The sequence below is a fragment of the Temnothorax americanus genome, unplaced genomic scaffold, assembly GCF_048541705.1.
Source record: "Temnothorax americanus isolate GAGA-0224 unplaced genomic scaffold, ASM4854170v1 Scaffold38, whole genome shotgun sequence".
In the NCBI taxonomy this organism is placed as follows: domain Eukaryota; kingdom Metazoa; phylum Arthropoda; class Insecta; order Hymenoptera; family Formicidae; genus Temnothorax; species Temnothorax americanus.
Window position 1 is genome coordinate 559,894 of NW_027509526.1, and position 17,718 is coordinate 577,611.

Below are 17,718 nucleotides of genomic sequence, written 5' to 3' on the forward strand. Positions count from 1 at the left end.
CACGTAGCACTATCAATCACAAACAGTGCAAACTGAACAGAGATTACATGGTATTATTTGATGTAGTGGGCATCCACACGACGCACAGAATAAACTCTCGATCAGTATATAGGCGCGGGTGTCATGTTTTCGCTCAGCGTGCAACATTGAGAATAATCCTTGTAATCTCACAGTACACGGTGCACAAATATTTACATTACCAGAAGTAAAATAAAAGTATGTGCAACACATCTTTTTCAATTCATCTAAGGCATTCACTTCAACCTAGTTTAATACTCGGAAAATTACTTCCAAAACATCTTCAAACCTTTCACTGTCGTAACACGAATCGTTTGACAAAATTGCATCATCATCATCAACAATTTCTTGTTCATGTTCTTGTTCATGTTCCAGTTCATTTACCTTATTGTCCATTTCTTCAGGCACTTCCATTTCTTCATCGTTTGCTTCAACTTCCATTTCATGTCCTTTAAACTGCAATTCTTCGAAATCCATTTTACTTTAATGATGAAACCGCGGTGTTGCACTAACGCGTCTAAATCAATTAGACGTTATATTCTCTACCGTCTTCTCGACCGTCCTCTATTCTTTTCCAATATATTTGGTAATAGAGAAACATCAAGTTCGATTGGCGATCGGCGATTCCGATATCGCGACGGATGCTTCCCAGGAAAAAATCTACAAACGCATATATGCGGCCTCTCTCTTCGCTTCATACGATGTCTCTTTTAAACATTTCATGATCATCAAAATCCCGCCACATGAGTATTTCACGACATTCATAAAATTCGAGAAACTTCCGATGCGATCGGAGATCGGCGATTCCGATTTCCCGACGGATCTGATATCTCGTTACATCGACGGTCCGCGGATCCCCATTCCTCACGAACGGATCGTTGATTTTTACAATCGGTTTCCCTTTAGGATAGAACACTGGTTTGCAAAGTTCTGCATACTCGCTCATATCACGTTAAATTCGATGGGCTTTGATATACAGTAGCATTAAGATGGCCAGGACGAACCAATTGTCTGTATAAGCCGCACGATCAAGCACGCCAACCGACTCTTACTTCCAGTCCACAACTACTGAGCGTACCCCCAAATTCATCCTTCTATATCTCATTATTGTCACAACGTTTGTTTAACATATATAATTTCACAGTGATTTCAGCATCCGTACGGATGCGTCTTGCGAAAAATCTACGATGTACAGTTTTGCACGTGTGCGATGAAGTCACCGCGAGACACGTATGTTCATGAAAACAATATCGCACCATTAACTTTCAGTGGTTTAATTTGTATAACTGCTATTAAACAGCTATCAAACAGCTATTGAACCGCTATGAAACAGCTATCAAACAGCTATTGAACCGCTATGAAACAGCTAAAAACAGTTATAAAACAGCTATCAAACAGCTATTGAACCGCTATGAAACAGCTAAAAACAGCTAAAAACAGCTATCAAACAGCTATTGAACCGCTATGAAACAGCTAAAAACAGCTAAAAACAGCTATCAAACAGCTATTGAACCGCTATCAAATAGCTCTTGAACAGCTATATCAAACAACAAAAACAGCTATCTGTATAACTGCGATCTGTATAACTGCTCAGCTATCAAACAACTAAAAAACAGCTCTTAAACAGTTAAAACATCTATATTATATTACAAAGTATGTGGGAAAAAGAAATAAAACATTTATATATACATATATAGTTTATTTCAAAAAATCATAATTTTTCTGGTGTCGCGACCACCGGTTAAATATTTTTAATACAATTTGTAATGCGCAATTCTTAACATGTTTTTCGCACCTTACAGTATTAGTAACATCTAGATTAATTAAAGATTCGATATCTTCGTAATCTGCATCCAAAGTCTCAATTTTTAGATGTTTTCTCGCTTTATTCTCAAGCAGATTCACCAGCCATTCTCGTTTCTGGCATTCCATGACGTACACAAGAGTCGATGTCTCGTCGCCCTCTCCAAGTACGGCCGATGTAATTAGATGTTTCTTGCCGGTACATTCTCTTTGCAGTCAAATTCTATTCGCACATCCACAGTGCAATGGCGCTCTTGACAGATTCGTTTTGTCGCGAGCAATCAATGATTACAAAAGGTCCTTTTGTCAGGAATGTAACCACAGTGCAAAGCGTATCGAAGCAGTCTTATTCGTAATAAGCTTTACGAAAACGCGCATACATATCGAAAAGGACGGCGTATTGATTTTTGCCAAAATCCAGATTCATGTCATCGTACGGATAAAATTCAGATTTTATATAAAGTTTCACGTTAAACGTTTCACGTTAAGTTAAACGTTTAATGATCGCGCGAAGAGTGCGGCACGCGCATTCTTATCGAGAGTTACCGCTCTGTAATTTTAAACCGCTGACGGTGGACAAGGGTACGGTAGACAGAAGGAAAGATAATTTTAGATACAGTGATATGCATTTTAATATACATTTATTTCTCATGTAATACATCGTGTATAATATTATTTGCAGCATAGGCCAACAGTTCACAATCAATAATTGAATTTTTATCGTAAACTTCACGCAAGATTCTAACTGCATTACATTTATTGGTGATACAATTTTGGCGTAAAATGGTTACAAATTGTTTAAATTTTTCACTTACGCCATAAACATTTTGGCATAGTTGAAAATACACATTCTCGACCCAATGTTCTAGTTCGAACAGGAAGAGTACGGTTGACGGTTTCATGTACAAGCTGGTGCCGCACGACGTCAATTTCACAATATCTGCGTCGCGTATTTTAACGAGTTCCAAATCTCGAAACGCTAGCGATGTTGGTGCCGGCGACTGCACGAGTCACTGAATACCTGCACGTTTTTCGATGAATGTCACCTGCGTTGCATGAGGCAGAATTATCCGATTGCCTCGGTTATCGCCAATAAGTATATTCACAGAGGACATAAGTCCAGCGTTGATTCCAACATCCAAAAATTTATATGCGGTCGATGTTAAGGCAAATCTCTTTCCCAAAATACGAGGCGTGTAGCGGGGTTCATCAAAACTGAAAAATACAATTATGTTTATAAAAATTTTTTTTTCACAAGTATATACGAAAATTAGCGGTACTTACTCATTGTGCTGTTTCTCGCACGTGACTCGATCACACGCTGAACAATATCGTGAGCAATGTTGAACGTGATTGTGCATGCATGTATATACCCGATATCAAGTATTTGTATAATGCTGTGTGAAACCAATGAATATAGTTGAGTATGTTGTTAAATATGGGTTTGGAATTGGATCTTCGATCTTAACGGACAAATAATCCATTTTACAAATGTTATTGTACACCCGAAACACCCTGCACGGAGCATTTTTTCTGTCACGTTTGATATTACGTTTGTAACGTGGGTTGTATTTTCTATATATATATATATATATATATATATATATATATATATATATATATGAATATTGACATTTCTTTTCAAAGTCAATTACGTAAAGCATGCCACAGATCAAAAGTTCGCATTGCGCGTCCCCTAGTTTGTAAATAGTCTCCAGATCATTGCTTGTTCTTGGATCATATTTCCACCAACCATTTCGACCTTCGTAAAACTATTGGTACTCTTCCTCGGGATGTTCCGACTCCTTCTGAGGCTCCTCCATTTCCACCAGCTGAGGTCTCTCGAGAAAATCCGGTGGGATCTCTTGACGACACATCGGACACCGCTTGCTCTGATTATATAGCGACACTCTTTACGCACAGATAGCAGTATATATGGCTGCAGGGTAATCGTGCTGGATGGATACAAGGCTGCAGGCATACTGCGCATTCTGGCACAACAGTGGGACCTTCCTTTTCTTCGGAATCCTTATCTTTCTCTTTAATGCCGCCGCCAGATTTCCCCGGCACGTCGAGCTTCGCTTGCGCCATGGCAGGACGAGTCACGCGACCGCCGACAGGGTCAGAGTCTCATCCGACGAAGCCCGATACAGCTCTCATGCATGAACGACATAGTGCAAGTGCACCACCCGTTGAATAATAAGAAAAAGTACGCACTCTTTTGTATGTAAATTTAGTGCAACGATTTCCTCACGTGACACTATTCTTTCAATGACTTCTTTACGACCATCTTCTTCATCGCTGAAATAATCACTGTCGTCCGTTAACGCGCGATTCTCGTCTACATCCATATCGAAATTATTGTCATCTCCTTTATCGTGAAAAGTATTCCTCTGTATTGAATACTCGACACAAAAAAATGTAAAATAACCGCTATACTTTTTTCCAATCGATGTACCGACGCGTAGACTATCAAATCACAGACTGTGATTTTGACTCGCTTCATTCTTTCTTATATATTTTTTCTATTGCTCTTTTCTCTCGTTCCAACTAAAGCATCGCGTATCGTTTCTTTTGTTTTAGTGCAAGGTGTGCATACACTGCAAATTTTGCAATTTCGCATAAGTCAATGGAGCGATATTGTTTTCAAGAACATGTCGCGACATGTCTCGCGATGATTTCATCGAACGCGTGCAAAACTGCAAATTTTGCAAATATAGCGCCGATGTATAGCTGCTGCAATTATACAGATCAAATCACCGAAAGTCAATGGCATGATATCGTTTTCAAGAACATACGTGTCTTGCAACGATTTCATCAAACACGTGCAAAGCTGCAAATTGTACATTATTTGATAAAAAAGCAAACGATGCATCATTAGTAGGATATAAAATGACGAGTCTGGGGGATACGCTCAGTAGTCGAGAATTGGAAGTCGTGAGTACAACAAATTGTGTTAGAAAAAAGATCGTGTAATAACATGTGTTTTGTAGAAATACCGCGAGAAATTAAATTGAAGAGAGCGGTGATAAACGTGCAATCAATAGACAATGCATGTTTCGCATGGTCAGTGGTGGCTGCTCTGCATCCAGTCCAAATAAAAGCAGAACGGGAATCGTCGTATCCACATTACACGTCGGTGCTAAATTTTACATACATTGAGTTTCCAATGATGTTGAATGAAATTAGAAATTTTGAAAATCACAACGACATCTCCATCAACGTGTTCAGCATCGAGAAAAAAAACAAGGAACTTGCAATCCTGCCAATACGGGTTACTGATCGAAAGATGGACAGACATGTAAATCTGCTGTACGTGCATGACGACAACGTGGGACATTTTGCATGGATCAAGAACCTATCCCGCCTTGTGAGCTCGTAAATCAATAGGCACCGTGGTCGGAAATACTTTTGCGATCGGTGAGTATACATCCTAAAAATAATAAATATAATTTTTACGTAAAAGATATATAAAAAATTTCATTATTTACAGATGTTTGCACTAATTCTATACGAGCGAGAAATTGGAAGCCCACACCGTCGACTTTCGGGAGATGAACGACTGCGCGATAAAGTTACCGAGCGATAACGATAAGTGGTTGGCCATTAAGAATCACAGCAGGCATGCATAAGATCCAAACAACACAAGATGTACACCTTGTCTGAAACGAAAATAGCTCTAAGTCCGTACGACGATAAGCGATACACTATACCCGATTCTACCGAGACGCTGCCATGGGGGCATTATAAAATGCCATCGTAAATATATATTGTAATTATAGTACATTTAGATATGCATGAAAATAAATGACTCATTTGTGTATAATATGTTTTTATATTGTAATACATTTTTACAATACATTATTCATATTTATCCATGAATTATGTGAATTATCAAATCCTAACCACTTTACATAAACCTCATCCCCCCCATTTTACGCAAAACTTTTTCAACGAGATACACGTCGGGATTAGCAACGCGATGTAACTCGTATTTGTAGAAGCCGCCGGCGACGGGTTTTCCGCAGGAATCTTCCAATAGATACGTCACGGGATTAGTTTTCAGCACTTTGACGATTCTAAACACCTCCGTGGTCCAATTTGGTGTGTGTATCTTTTCTTGAAGATTGTCTTGAATTTACTCACGCGTACCGAGTCGCCCACTTTGAATCGCGCGGGAGCAGCGATCTTTACGTGGCTGTACACCGTTGTTACGAGCTTGTCGGCGATCGCGGGGGTAACATCGATGGGTCGCATGCCGATAGTTCGATGCTTTTGCGCGTTGTAATCCGATACGAGACCCGGCAGCGAGTCGATCCATTTGTAATTTCCATTGCGCGTAAACATTTTTCACATGTCGTTCTTGAGCGTGCGATTGAATCGTCCGACGACCGATGCCTTCATTACGGAATAGGTCGAATAGTGATTGATATTATGTTTCTTCAAAAGTTTCTGCACGTTGCGTTGTAAAATTCTTTCCTCTTGTCAGTCTGCAGATTATTCAGGCATCTTCCGCCGTCTCGAATTATTTTCACAATCGCCGTAGTAACCTCGATTTTGCTCTTGGCCTTGAGCGGTACGGCCCATGAGTGCTTGCTCAGCACGTCAATAACGGTGAGTATTTAGTAGCTTTTAACTGACTTTAACTGAGAAAAACTGGTTGAGTTTAAAACTGGTTTTTTTTAAAACAGGTTGTTTTAAAGACGTTTTAGTTGTTTTTAAAGACGTATTAAAGATTCAAAAGGTGATTCAACATGTAATTGCGAATCATCGCGAATAGATAAGGACGTACATCTGATTTCTGCGTCAGTTGCGCGTCATCGTCATGGCTAGTAAGAAGCAATCAACTGAGAAACAAAGGCTGGTGGAAGAATTACATGCTCCTGCGAGAAGAAATAATTCGCGAAGACGCGTCATAGTGCGCGGATACGATGACCTGTGGCAGGCGGATGTGGTCGAGATGCGCCCATACACGCGATTCAACAGAGGCTGCCACTAAATACTCACCGTTATCGACGTGCTGAGCAAGCACGCATGGGCCGTACCGCTCAAGGCCAAGAGCAAAATCGAGGTTACTACGGCGATTGTGAAAATAATTCGAGACGGCGGAAGATGCCTGAATAATCTACAGACTGACAAGGGGAAAAAATTTTACAACGCTAACGTGCAGAAACTCGTGAAGAAATAACATAATATCAATCACTATTCAACCTATTCCGTAATGAAGGCATCGGTCGTCGAACGATTCAATCGCACGCTCAAAAACGACATGTGAAAAATGTTTACGCGCAATGGAAATTACAAATGGATCAACTCGCTGCCGGGTCTCGTATCGGATTAAAACGCGCGAAAGCATCGAACTATCGGTATGCGACCCATCGATGTTACCCCCGCGATCGCCGACAACAACGGTGTAAGGTAAATGCACCTATTTGCGTCCATGTAAGGGTTATAGCAGAATAGAAGACCAATATATGAGTATAATCTATTCCAATTTGATTAAAAATCATTACTGATTGAAAAATAAATATTTCTTTATGGAAAAAAGCTTTTGTTTTGACAAATTGCTACATATTGCACCGGAAAATTATAAAATTACGCGAAGGTATCATTCTATGTCGTTGCGTCCGCCTGATTCGTTTTCGAACTTATTTGCGTCCATTGCGTTGCCCCGTTTGCGTCAGGACTCAAACTAGTACACGATTTGACTGCACTATTTTGCGTCCGTCATGGATAAAATAAATATGTATTGGATGTTTTACTATCTACACTCCTGATAAAAATAATTTATAAAAATTATATTTACTATAAAAATGAGTCCATATTAGTTAAGGCAATTTCCAAATTTGATGGTTCGTAATTTTACTGTGAAAATTATATAAATATGACTGGTAATACATCAAAAACATTATAAGACGTAACTTTTGTTTCAAAATATTTATTCGAGCTACTTAATTAGTAGTGATCAAATTAACATTGTTTATTGAAAAAATAATCATCAAATAACAGCTGCTATTTATGATCGATTATTAATCATTTATCATTTATGAAAATTGTCGTTAATATTATTTTGTAATACTTATATTATTAAAAACATAATATTTAAAACATAATAGAACAATCATAAAAAATTGAAAAAATAATTATTTACGACCAATTTGCTTGCATCAACGCTTCTTTTTTTTCACATCTTTAGTTTTAGATGTTTTCTTTTCAGCTTTTTCAAGCTTTTTCTGGGCTTTCTTTTCAGCTCTTTCGATTTCTTTGCGTTTCTTCGTTTCTTCAGCTATCCTCTTTAGTTGTTAGAACTGTAGCAGGTCCCGATGATGCTGCCAAAGGTCTTCTCCCTTTCAATTTGTCGAGAAGCGTTGTTTTTGGGATGCCGGTGATTTTGCTAACTGAAAAAACCGATCTTCCGGATCTGATAAGTCCGAGAGCATCATTTACTTCAGCCTGCGTCCATTTTTTTCTAATTTTTCCCATTCTTGATTGTTTACAATGTCGCACTGCAAAAAATATAATCGTATTCTAACAGACAATTATATACTTCCCGATATATATTATAGAATTCTCTTTATTTTCTTTATTTTAAGCAATCCAGCTCAACAAGCTATTCAAAATGATTTCATCACACGAAAGGTCAGTAAATTATTAATTTTACACAATAGTAGCAAAGCAGGGCAACAACATCCTAATGTACATGCGTACGTCAATTAATGTTATCCTGATTTCTTGTTCATCATTGACGTATCTTGAATGATAAACTAATGAGTAAAAAAAATTCACATTTGACAGTGAATCGTTCGGTCGCAAATAGAAACAGAATGTGTAGGGCCCCCATTTGCGTGTGCTCTTCAGAGGTTATGGTGGACTTGAATTATTCTGATAAAAAGTATATTACTTTATAGGTTGTGCCGCAGAAAAAAACAGTGCACATCAAAAAAGTGAAATTTTTTGCATCATTCACGACAATTTTTAGCATGAATACACTGACGATTCAATTACTTTGAATATTCGAAGCAACCGGACGCACGCATGAACATTAGGATGTTGTTGCGTTTCTTTGCTATTATTGTGTGAAATTAATAATTGACTGACCTTTCGTGTGATGAAATCACACGTTTTGAGTAGCTTGTGGAGCTGGATTGCTTAAAGCACTTGGACTTACCTCGTGATTATTTCTCAGGATCCGCAACAACAATACAAATGACAGTCACTTTCACCGTCCGATCTAGTAAGAATTTGCCCTCAGCGCACGCTTATACACAGATGGTCACTCACGGCGCGCACTATGAAAATTGAAACCGTGTTATAATTTTTTAATTTCAATGAAACACATTTTAAAATAGACACAATTATAGAATATTGTCTATAGAATGGAATAAATATTCTTCATGAATCAATAAGTGTGGATATTAATTGATTTTATTATTTTTTAATCAGATTCGGACGCAAATAGGTGCACGGACGCAAATAGGTGCGTTTACCTTACAGCCACGTAAAGATTGCTGCTCCCGCGCGATTCAAAGTGGGCGACTCGGTACGCGTGAGTAAATTCAAGACAATCTTCAAGAAAAGATACACACACCAAATTGGACCACGGAGGTGTTTAGAATCGTCAAAGTGCTGAAAACTAATCCCGTGACGTATCTATTGAAAGATTCCTGCGGAAAACCCGTCGCCGGCGGCTTCTACGAATACGAGTTACATCGCGTTGCTAATCCCGACGTGTATCTCGTTGAAAAAGTTTTGCGTAAAATGGGGGGGGGATGAGGTTTATGTAAAATGGTTAGGATTTGATAATTCACATAATTCATGGATAAATATGAATAATGTATTGTAAAAATGTATTACAATATAAAAACATATTATACACAAATGAGTCATTTATTTTCATGCATATCTAAATGTACTATAATTACAATATATATTTACGATGGCATTTTATAATGCCCCCATGGCAGCGTCTCGGTAGAACCGGGTATAGTGTATCGCTTATCGTCGTACGGACTTAGAGCTATTTTCGTTTCAGACAAGGTGTACATCTTGTGTTGTTTGGATCTTATGCATGCCTGCTGTGATTCTTAAAGGCCAACCACTTATCGTTAATGCTCGGTAACTTTATCGCGCAGTCGTTCATCTCCCGACAGTCGACGGTGTGGGCTTCCAATTTCTCGCTCGTGTAGAATTAGTGCAAACATCTGTAAATAATGAAATTTTTTATATATCTTTTACGTAAAAATTATATTTATTATTTTTAGGATGTATACTCACCGATCGCAAAAGTATTTCCGACCATGGTGCCTGTTGATTTACGAGCTCACGAGGTGGGATAGGTTCTTGATCCATGCAAAATGTCCCACGTTGTCGTCATGCAGGTACAGCAGATTTACATGTCTGTCCATCTTTCGATCAGTAACCCGTATTGGCAGGATTGCAAGTTCCTTGTTTTTTTTCTCGATGCTGAACACGTTGATGGAGATGTCGTTGTGATTTTCAAAATTTCTAATTTGATTCAACATCATTGGAAACTCAATGTATGTAAGATTTAGCACCGACGTGTAATGTGGATACGACGATTCCCGTTCTGCTTTTATTTGGACTGAATGCAGAGCAGCCACCACTGACCATGCGAAACATGCATTGTCTATTGATTGCACGTTTATCACCGCTCTCTTCAATTTAATTTCTCGCGGTATTTCTACAAAACACATGTTATTACACGATCTTTTTTCTAACACAATTTGTTGTACTCGCGACTTCCAATTTTCGACTACTGAGCGTATCCCCCAGATTCGTCATTTTATATCCTACTAATGATGCATCGTTTGCTTTTTTATCAAATAATGTACGATTTGCAGTTTTGCACGTGTTCGATGAAATCGTTGCAAGACACGTATGTTCTTGAAAACGATATTATGCCATTGATTTTCGGTGATTTGATCTGTATAATTGCAGCAGCTATACATCGGCGCTATTTGCAAAATTTGCAGTTTTGCACGCGTTCGATGAAATCATCGCGAGACATGTCGCGACATGTTCTTGAAAACAATATCGCTCCATTGACTTATGCGAAATTGCAAAATTTGCAGTGTATGCACACCTTGCACTAAAACAGAAGAAACGATATGCGATGCTCTAGTTGGAACGAGAGAAAAAGGCAATAGAAAAAATATATAAGAAAGAATGAAGCGAGTCAAAATCACAGTCTGTGATTTGATAGTCTACGCGTCGGTACATCGATTGGAAAAAAGTATAGCGGTTATTTTATATTTTTTTGTGCCGAGTATTCAATACAGAGGAATACTTTTCACGATAAAGGAGATGACAATAATTTCGATATGGATGTAGACGAGAATCGCGCGTTAACGGACAACAGTGATTATTTCAGCGATGAAGAAGATGGTCGTAAAGAAGTCATTGAAAGAATAGTGTCACGTGAGGAAATTGTTGCACTAAATTTACATACAAAAGAGTGCGTACTATTTTTTATTATTCAACGGGTGGTGCACTTGCACTATGTCGTTCATGCATGAGAGCTGTATCGGGCTTCGTCGGATGAGACTCTGACCCTGTCGGCGGTCGCGCGACTCGTCCTGCCATGGCGCAAGCGAAGCTCGACGTGCCGGAGAAATCTGGCGGCGGCATTAAAGAGAAGGATAAGGATTCCGAGGAAAAGGAAGGTCCCACTGTTGTGCCAGAATGCGCAGTATGCCTGCAGCCTTGTATCCATCCAGCACGATTATACCCTGCAGCCATATATACTGCTATCTGTGCGTAAAGAGTGTCGCTAATCAGAACAAGCGGTGTCCGATGTGTCGTCAAGAGATCCCACCGGATTTTCTCGAGACCTCAGCTGGTGGAAGTGGAGGAGCCTCAGAAGGAGTCGGAACATCCCGAGGAAAAGTACCAATGGTTTTACGATGGTCGAAATGGTTGGTGGAAATATGATCCGAGGACAAGCAATGATCTGGAGACTATTTACAAACTAAGGGACGCGCAATGCGAACTTTTGATCTGTGGCATGCTTTACGTAATTGACTTTGAAAAGAAATGTCAATATATATATATATATATATATATATATATATATATATATATAGAAAATACAACCCTCGTTACAAACGTAATATCAAACGTGACAGAAAAGATGCTCCGTGCAGGGTGTCTCGGGTGTACAATAACATTTGTAAAATGGATTATTTGTCCGTTAAGATCGAAGATCCAATTCCAAATTCATATTTAACAACATACTCAACTATATTCATTGGTTTCATACAGCATTATACAAATACTTGATATCGGGTATATACATGCATGCACAATCACGTTCAACATTGCACACGATAATGTTCAGCGTCCCTAGCAGCATTTTGACGTCCGCCCGACGTTAAGATAAACACACTTAATGTTGGTATCCAACGTTTTCGCTATGTCGTTTCAACCTCTTTTGCACTAATTTGAGGAATCAAATTTAGGTTGTACCAACGTTGGAATCCGACTTATATAAGTTATATTAAGGTTACATTTTTTCCACCAGTTTTAACGTTGGTATGTAAACTTGATTTTGTACACTCTGCTAGACCTGAGGTTATTTTTTCACAACGTACATTTTAGGTGTAGTTTTCGTGCTTTCATTCAAACCATATGACGGCATTGGTGTAATAAATGTATCATAATACGTACTTATATATATCAATTTGGCACAAATAAAATGGTTTTATAGGAAAAATATAGTTTGCGCAGTCTTTGATACTATTGTAATTTTGCCATAAATACACGAACTCAGCACTGAAATTGTATAACAAAACCCACTTTATTGATAAATGTGGAAATGATAGGTCGAAATTAGACAAATCCTTTCTAAAATATTCCAATTTATTAAATATTCTAATAAATAACTAAAATTTTCCAAAGTGTAGATGTTAATTTTTTTTTCATCAAAATTACTTTTGAGATGAATATGTTGTCAAAACCTTAACAACAGATATTATATAAAAGCTTTAAATTGTTAATAAATTGCGTTAAAAAATTCAAATCTAAATATACTGGAAAATGGCGGATTATTTGCCTTCTTCTTTGAGGAATGAAAATGGCGAAGTCAGCGTTCCACACTATATCAAACTTTACGTAGTAAAAGGTGACCGACCGAGTAAGTATAAGGAGAAGCACGCATGTCATTTGCATAAATTCATTAGAAGTTTTCTGCCGTGATATCGCCTCAGGGCGACTCTGTTTTCAGACAGTTGCATGCGCAAAGTGCAATAGGGCAGAGGGAAAAGAAGGCAAGCAGAGCAGAGGAAGCGGAAGGAAGATTGTCGAATATCTGTTGCGGCGACAATTTGGAGGTTAGGAGAGGCCCGGAGAATGCAGAAAGGACATAGGAAATAAAAATCGGGTGTTTAGAGACACGACAGAACATCGCATCATTTTCAGTAGGTGATGTTCCACGTTATAAGCTTTAAGTAGCTTTCGTGTGTCAGACCCCCGAGTGCGCGTGCACGTGCACGGCGCGTGAACACGATCACGGATTGCATGCCAGCACGGTCCCAAGCCGTCGCGCCTCCCGCACATAGGAAATAAGTAAGAAGACAGGGAGCACCGAGGGACAAAGAAAGGAGCGGATGGAGGAAAGGAAGGAGGAGAGCAAGGGGAGCAAAAATAGTGAGGAAAAGTACCAGAAAGAAAATAAAGAATCGTTTAAAGGAGGTAAGAACGCAGAGAATAGATACGCGAGGACAGCAGAACTGTCAGAAACAAGAAGCAGAGCAGGGAGCCAAGGGTCGATTGCAGACAACATAAAGAAAAGGAGAAGAGAGCAGGAGAGTGAAGAAATAAAAAAGGCCGAGAAAGAAATTACAGACAAGTTTGATAAGGAAAGAAGATTAAGTAGATCACCACCAAACAAAGTAAAAAAAGAGGAAGAGGAAAAGGAAAGCATGGAGACAGGAGAAATGCTGAAGGAAATACTGACCAAATTGGAGGATCAAGAAAAAGAAAGAAAGAAAGATAAGGAGGAACTGATGAAGGAGATACATGATCTGAGAGAAGAATACAGAAAAAGCGAAGCGATATGGGAGAAGCTGAAAACCGGTATAGAAAAAAGAGTAAAACAGCTGGAGGAGAGAATGGAGGAGGCGGAGAAGAGGAGAGAGGGAGAGAAGGAATACAATGAGATGTTAAAGAAAATGAAGGAGATAGAAAGAAAAAACGAATTAGAAGAAAGGAAAAAAAGAAGAAATAATATAATAATAAAAGGAGCGGAAATTGAAGACGGAGGTGAGAGAAGAGAGAAGATTGGAAAGCTGCTAAAAGAAATCACCAAAAAAGAAGTAGAAGTGGACGAGGTACAAATAATCGGCAGACGAGAAAACAAAATGACACTAGTAAGGATGAATAGGTGGGAGGACAAGAGAGAGATAATGATAAACAGAAAGAAGATGGGGATAGAGAAAAAGATATACATAGATGACGACATGACAGTAACGGAGAGGAAAATTCAAGGAAAATTATGGAGTATAGTGAAGGAGGAGAGGGAGAAAGGGAAAAAAGCAACATTAGGATACCAAAAATATGGATAGACGGCCACGAAAAGAAATGGAATGAAAGCGAAGAAAAATTGGAAGACGGAAGAAGATTTCAAAGAGAACAAGAAAGAAAGGAGACTGGAAGAGGATGAGAAAATAAGAAGACTGTACGAAGGAGAAGAGGAGGAAGAAGGAGAAGAACGGAAGGAAAGAAGAAGCGGATAGCAGAAGAGCAAAGAGGAATGACAGTAGGCTTCTGGAACATAGCGGGACTAAAAGGGAAAAATGAAGGGTTTTGGAAGGTAGTGGAAGAGTGGGACATAATAACATTCTTAGAAACATGGGTGGAAGAAAAAGAGTGGAGCAAAGTAAAAAAAATAATGCCAGAAAGATACGTATGGAAATGCCAACCAGCGACAAGAGAAAAGAAAAGAGGAAGAGCAAGAGGAGGGATAATTACCGGAGTAAGAAAAGGGCTCGAAGTAGAAGAAAGAATAGAGAGAGAAGAGGAAGGAATAGTGGAAAGAATTGTAAGAACAAAAGAGGGAGAATGGAAGATTATTAGTATATACGTAAATAATGACATTGACAAAAAAATAAGATTAATAAAAGAATATTCGAACGAAGGAGGCATAGGAGAGCGAATAATAATAGGAGGCGACTTTAATGCAAGAACAGGGGAAAAAGGAGGAATTATGGACATCTTTGGAGAAGAAAGAAAATCAAAAGACAAAGAAATAAATGCAGAAGGAAAAAAGCTGATAGAATTTCTGGAAGAAGAAGGGCTAGGAATACTAAATGGAACTAAGGGAGATAAAGAAGGAGAGTTCACCTTTACCGGAGGGAGAGGAGAGACAGTAATAGATTATATAATAGGAAATCAGGAGCTATGGAAAAGAACAGAAGAGGTAAGAATTGGAGAGCAGATAGATTCAGACCACCAATATGTAGCACTAGAAATAGCGGAGAAAATAGAAGAAAGAAAAAGGGAGGAGAAGAAAACGAAAAAAGTAATGAACTGGTCTAAAGAAGCTGTAGAAAAATATAGAGAGAAGATCGAAGAAAAAACCATAGATGGAGTGAACCCGGAGGAGCTCATGGAAGAAATAAAAAATGCAGTAACAAAGGCGGTAAGCTGGAAAGAAATTAGAATAGACAATAAAGCGAAGAGAAAAAATAAATGGTGGGACGGACAGTGTGTGAAACTAAGGAGAGAAGCAAAAGAGAGGCTAAGAAAGTGGAAAAAAGGGGAAGGAGAAAAAGCAGAATATATAAAGAAGAGGAAAGAATACAGGGAAATGATAAAAGAAAAAAAAGAGAAAGAAAAAGAAAGAATTATAGAAGAAGCAAGGAAAGCAAAAAATGAAAAAGAGGTATGGAAATTCATAAATAGAGAAAGGAAACATAGAAAGAAAGTGAATGAAGAAATAAGCGAAGAACAATGGAACAAGCATTTTAAGAAGTTACTAGGAGGCGTAGGAACGAAGCAGGAGACGGCAAAGGAAAAACAAGAAACAGGAGATAGTTGCGAAAATCAGGAAGGAATAAGAAGAGAGGAGGTAGAAGAAATAATAAAGGAGATGAAAAATAGAAAAGCAGCAGGAGCGGATGGAATGCCAAACGAGGTATGGACAAACGGAGGAAGCAGATTAAAGGAAGCAATATGGAAGATATGTGACATGGCATGGAGAAAAGGGGAAATGATAGAAGACTGGAATGAAGGAATAATTGTTCCCATAGTAAAGAAAGGGGAAGGAAAAGAAGCAGGAGACTACAGAGGTGTAACGCTGATGAACACGAGCTACAAAATATACGCAGCTATTTTAGCCAAACGACTAGAGAAGGAGATAGAAGAGAAGAAGCTAATACCGGAGACGCAAACAAGATTCAGGAAAGGAAAAGGAACGATAGAAAATATATACACATTAAACTATGTAATAGGAAGAGCGATTAGCAAGGAAAGAGGGAAATTAGTGGCAACATTTATAGATCTGAAAGCAGCATTTGACTCAGTTGATAGAGAAATATTATGGAAGGTAATGGAGAAGAATGGAATAAGCAAAAGACTAAGAGATAGAATTAAAGAGCTGTATAAAGAAACAAAAAGCGTGATTAGATGTAATGGAGAAAAAGGACCGTGCTTTTGGACAGTAAACGGCGTAAGGTAGGGATGCCCTCTGAGTGCGCTACTATTTATATTGCTGCTGGCAGACTTGGAAGAGGTAATGAGAAAAAGGCAGGAGGGAGGGGTAGTTATAGGAGATACAAAAATATGGACGCTTGCATACGCGGATGACATAGTGGCAGTTGCAGAGAGAGAAGAGGAAATGAAGCAAATGATAAGGAGGTTAGAAAAATACTTCGATAAAAGGAAACTAACAGTGAATGTTGGAAAAACAAAAGTCATGAGATTCAGGAAAGGAGGAGGTAGAGCCAAAGAAGTTGAATGGAAATGGAAAGGAGAACAAATAGAGGAGGTAAAAGAATTTTGCTACTTAGGATACATATTTCAAAGAAACGGAGGACAAGAAGCACACATAAAAGAGAGAGTAAGAAAAGCCACAGTTGCAATGAGGCAAGTATGGGGAATAGGAAAAAGAATTTTCGGAGGAGACTGGAAAAGAAGAATGAAATTCTTTGACTCGCTGGTGGCAAGTGTGGCGATGTATGGAGCAGAAGTATGGGGATGGAAGGAAAGAAAGAATATAGAGAGGATACAAGAGAGGTTTATAAGATGGACGTTAGCTTTAGATTGGTGCACGCCGGGTTATATGATAAGAGAAGAGGCTAAAAGAATTAAGATGAGAACAAAAGCGGCTAAAAGAGCAATGAGATACGAAGAAAAACTAGAAAACAAAGGAGGAAACGAAATAGCAAGAGCATGCTGGAAGGAAATAAAGAAGGACGTAAGGAAAGAGAAGTCAAAATGGGAAGTAGAACGTAGAAAGTTTTACGAGTGTAGAGGATATGCAGCGGAAGAGATAGAAAGGAAAAGAGAAGAAGGGTGGAGTAGCATAGAAGAGATAGAAGGTAGAGATAGAGACATACAAGTACAGGAGATAGACGAAAAGATAAGAGAATCAAAATATAATAGATGGTACAAAGAGATAGCAGAAATAGGAAGACCTGAGTATTTGGAAAGAGGAGGAAAAGAAAAATCGGTAACAAAGATAGCAAGATTCAGACTAGGAAACGAGATGCGTGGTGGGAGGTACTGGGAATCAGATGAGAAAAGAAGTTGCAGAGTATGCGAGGCAGAGGAAGAAACTTGGGAGCATACGTTGGAGAGATGCGCGAGGGAGGAGGGCGATGACATGGGAGGGGGAATAGGGGAGAGAGTAAGAAAAATTTTGAATGGCAATGGAGAGGG

At 38.7% G+C, this 17,718-nt stretch overlaps 1 protein-coding gene and 1 long non-coding RNA gene across 2 annotated transcripts in view; one reads left to right on the forward strand and one right to left on the reverse strand.

The window, feature by feature from the left end:
* Positions 1–12,705, forward strand: part of LOC143902167 (E3 ubiquitin-protein ligase rnf146-like) — a 250,938-nt gene extending 238,233 nt beyond the window's left edge. Inside the window, exon 2 of the mRNA XM_077414865.1 lies at positions 11,985–12,705. Within this exon, the coding sequence (XP_077270991.1) occupies positions 11,985–12,005 (21 nt within the window). The 3' untranslated portion in view covers positions 12,006–12,705. The remainder of the gene's footprint in view (positions 1–11,984) is intronic.
* Positions 8,208–17,718, reverse strand: part of LOC143902172 (uncharacterized) — a 41,670-nt gene continuing 32,159 nt past the window's right edge. Inside the window, exons 2-3 of the long non-coding RNA XR_013258285.1 lie at positions 8,990–9,110; positions 8,208–8,327 (exon numbers count right to left, since the gene is read on the reverse strand). This is a non-coding gene — a long non-coding RNA (uncharacterized LOC143902172). The remainder of the gene's footprint in view (positions 8,328–8,989; positions 9,111–17,718) is intronic.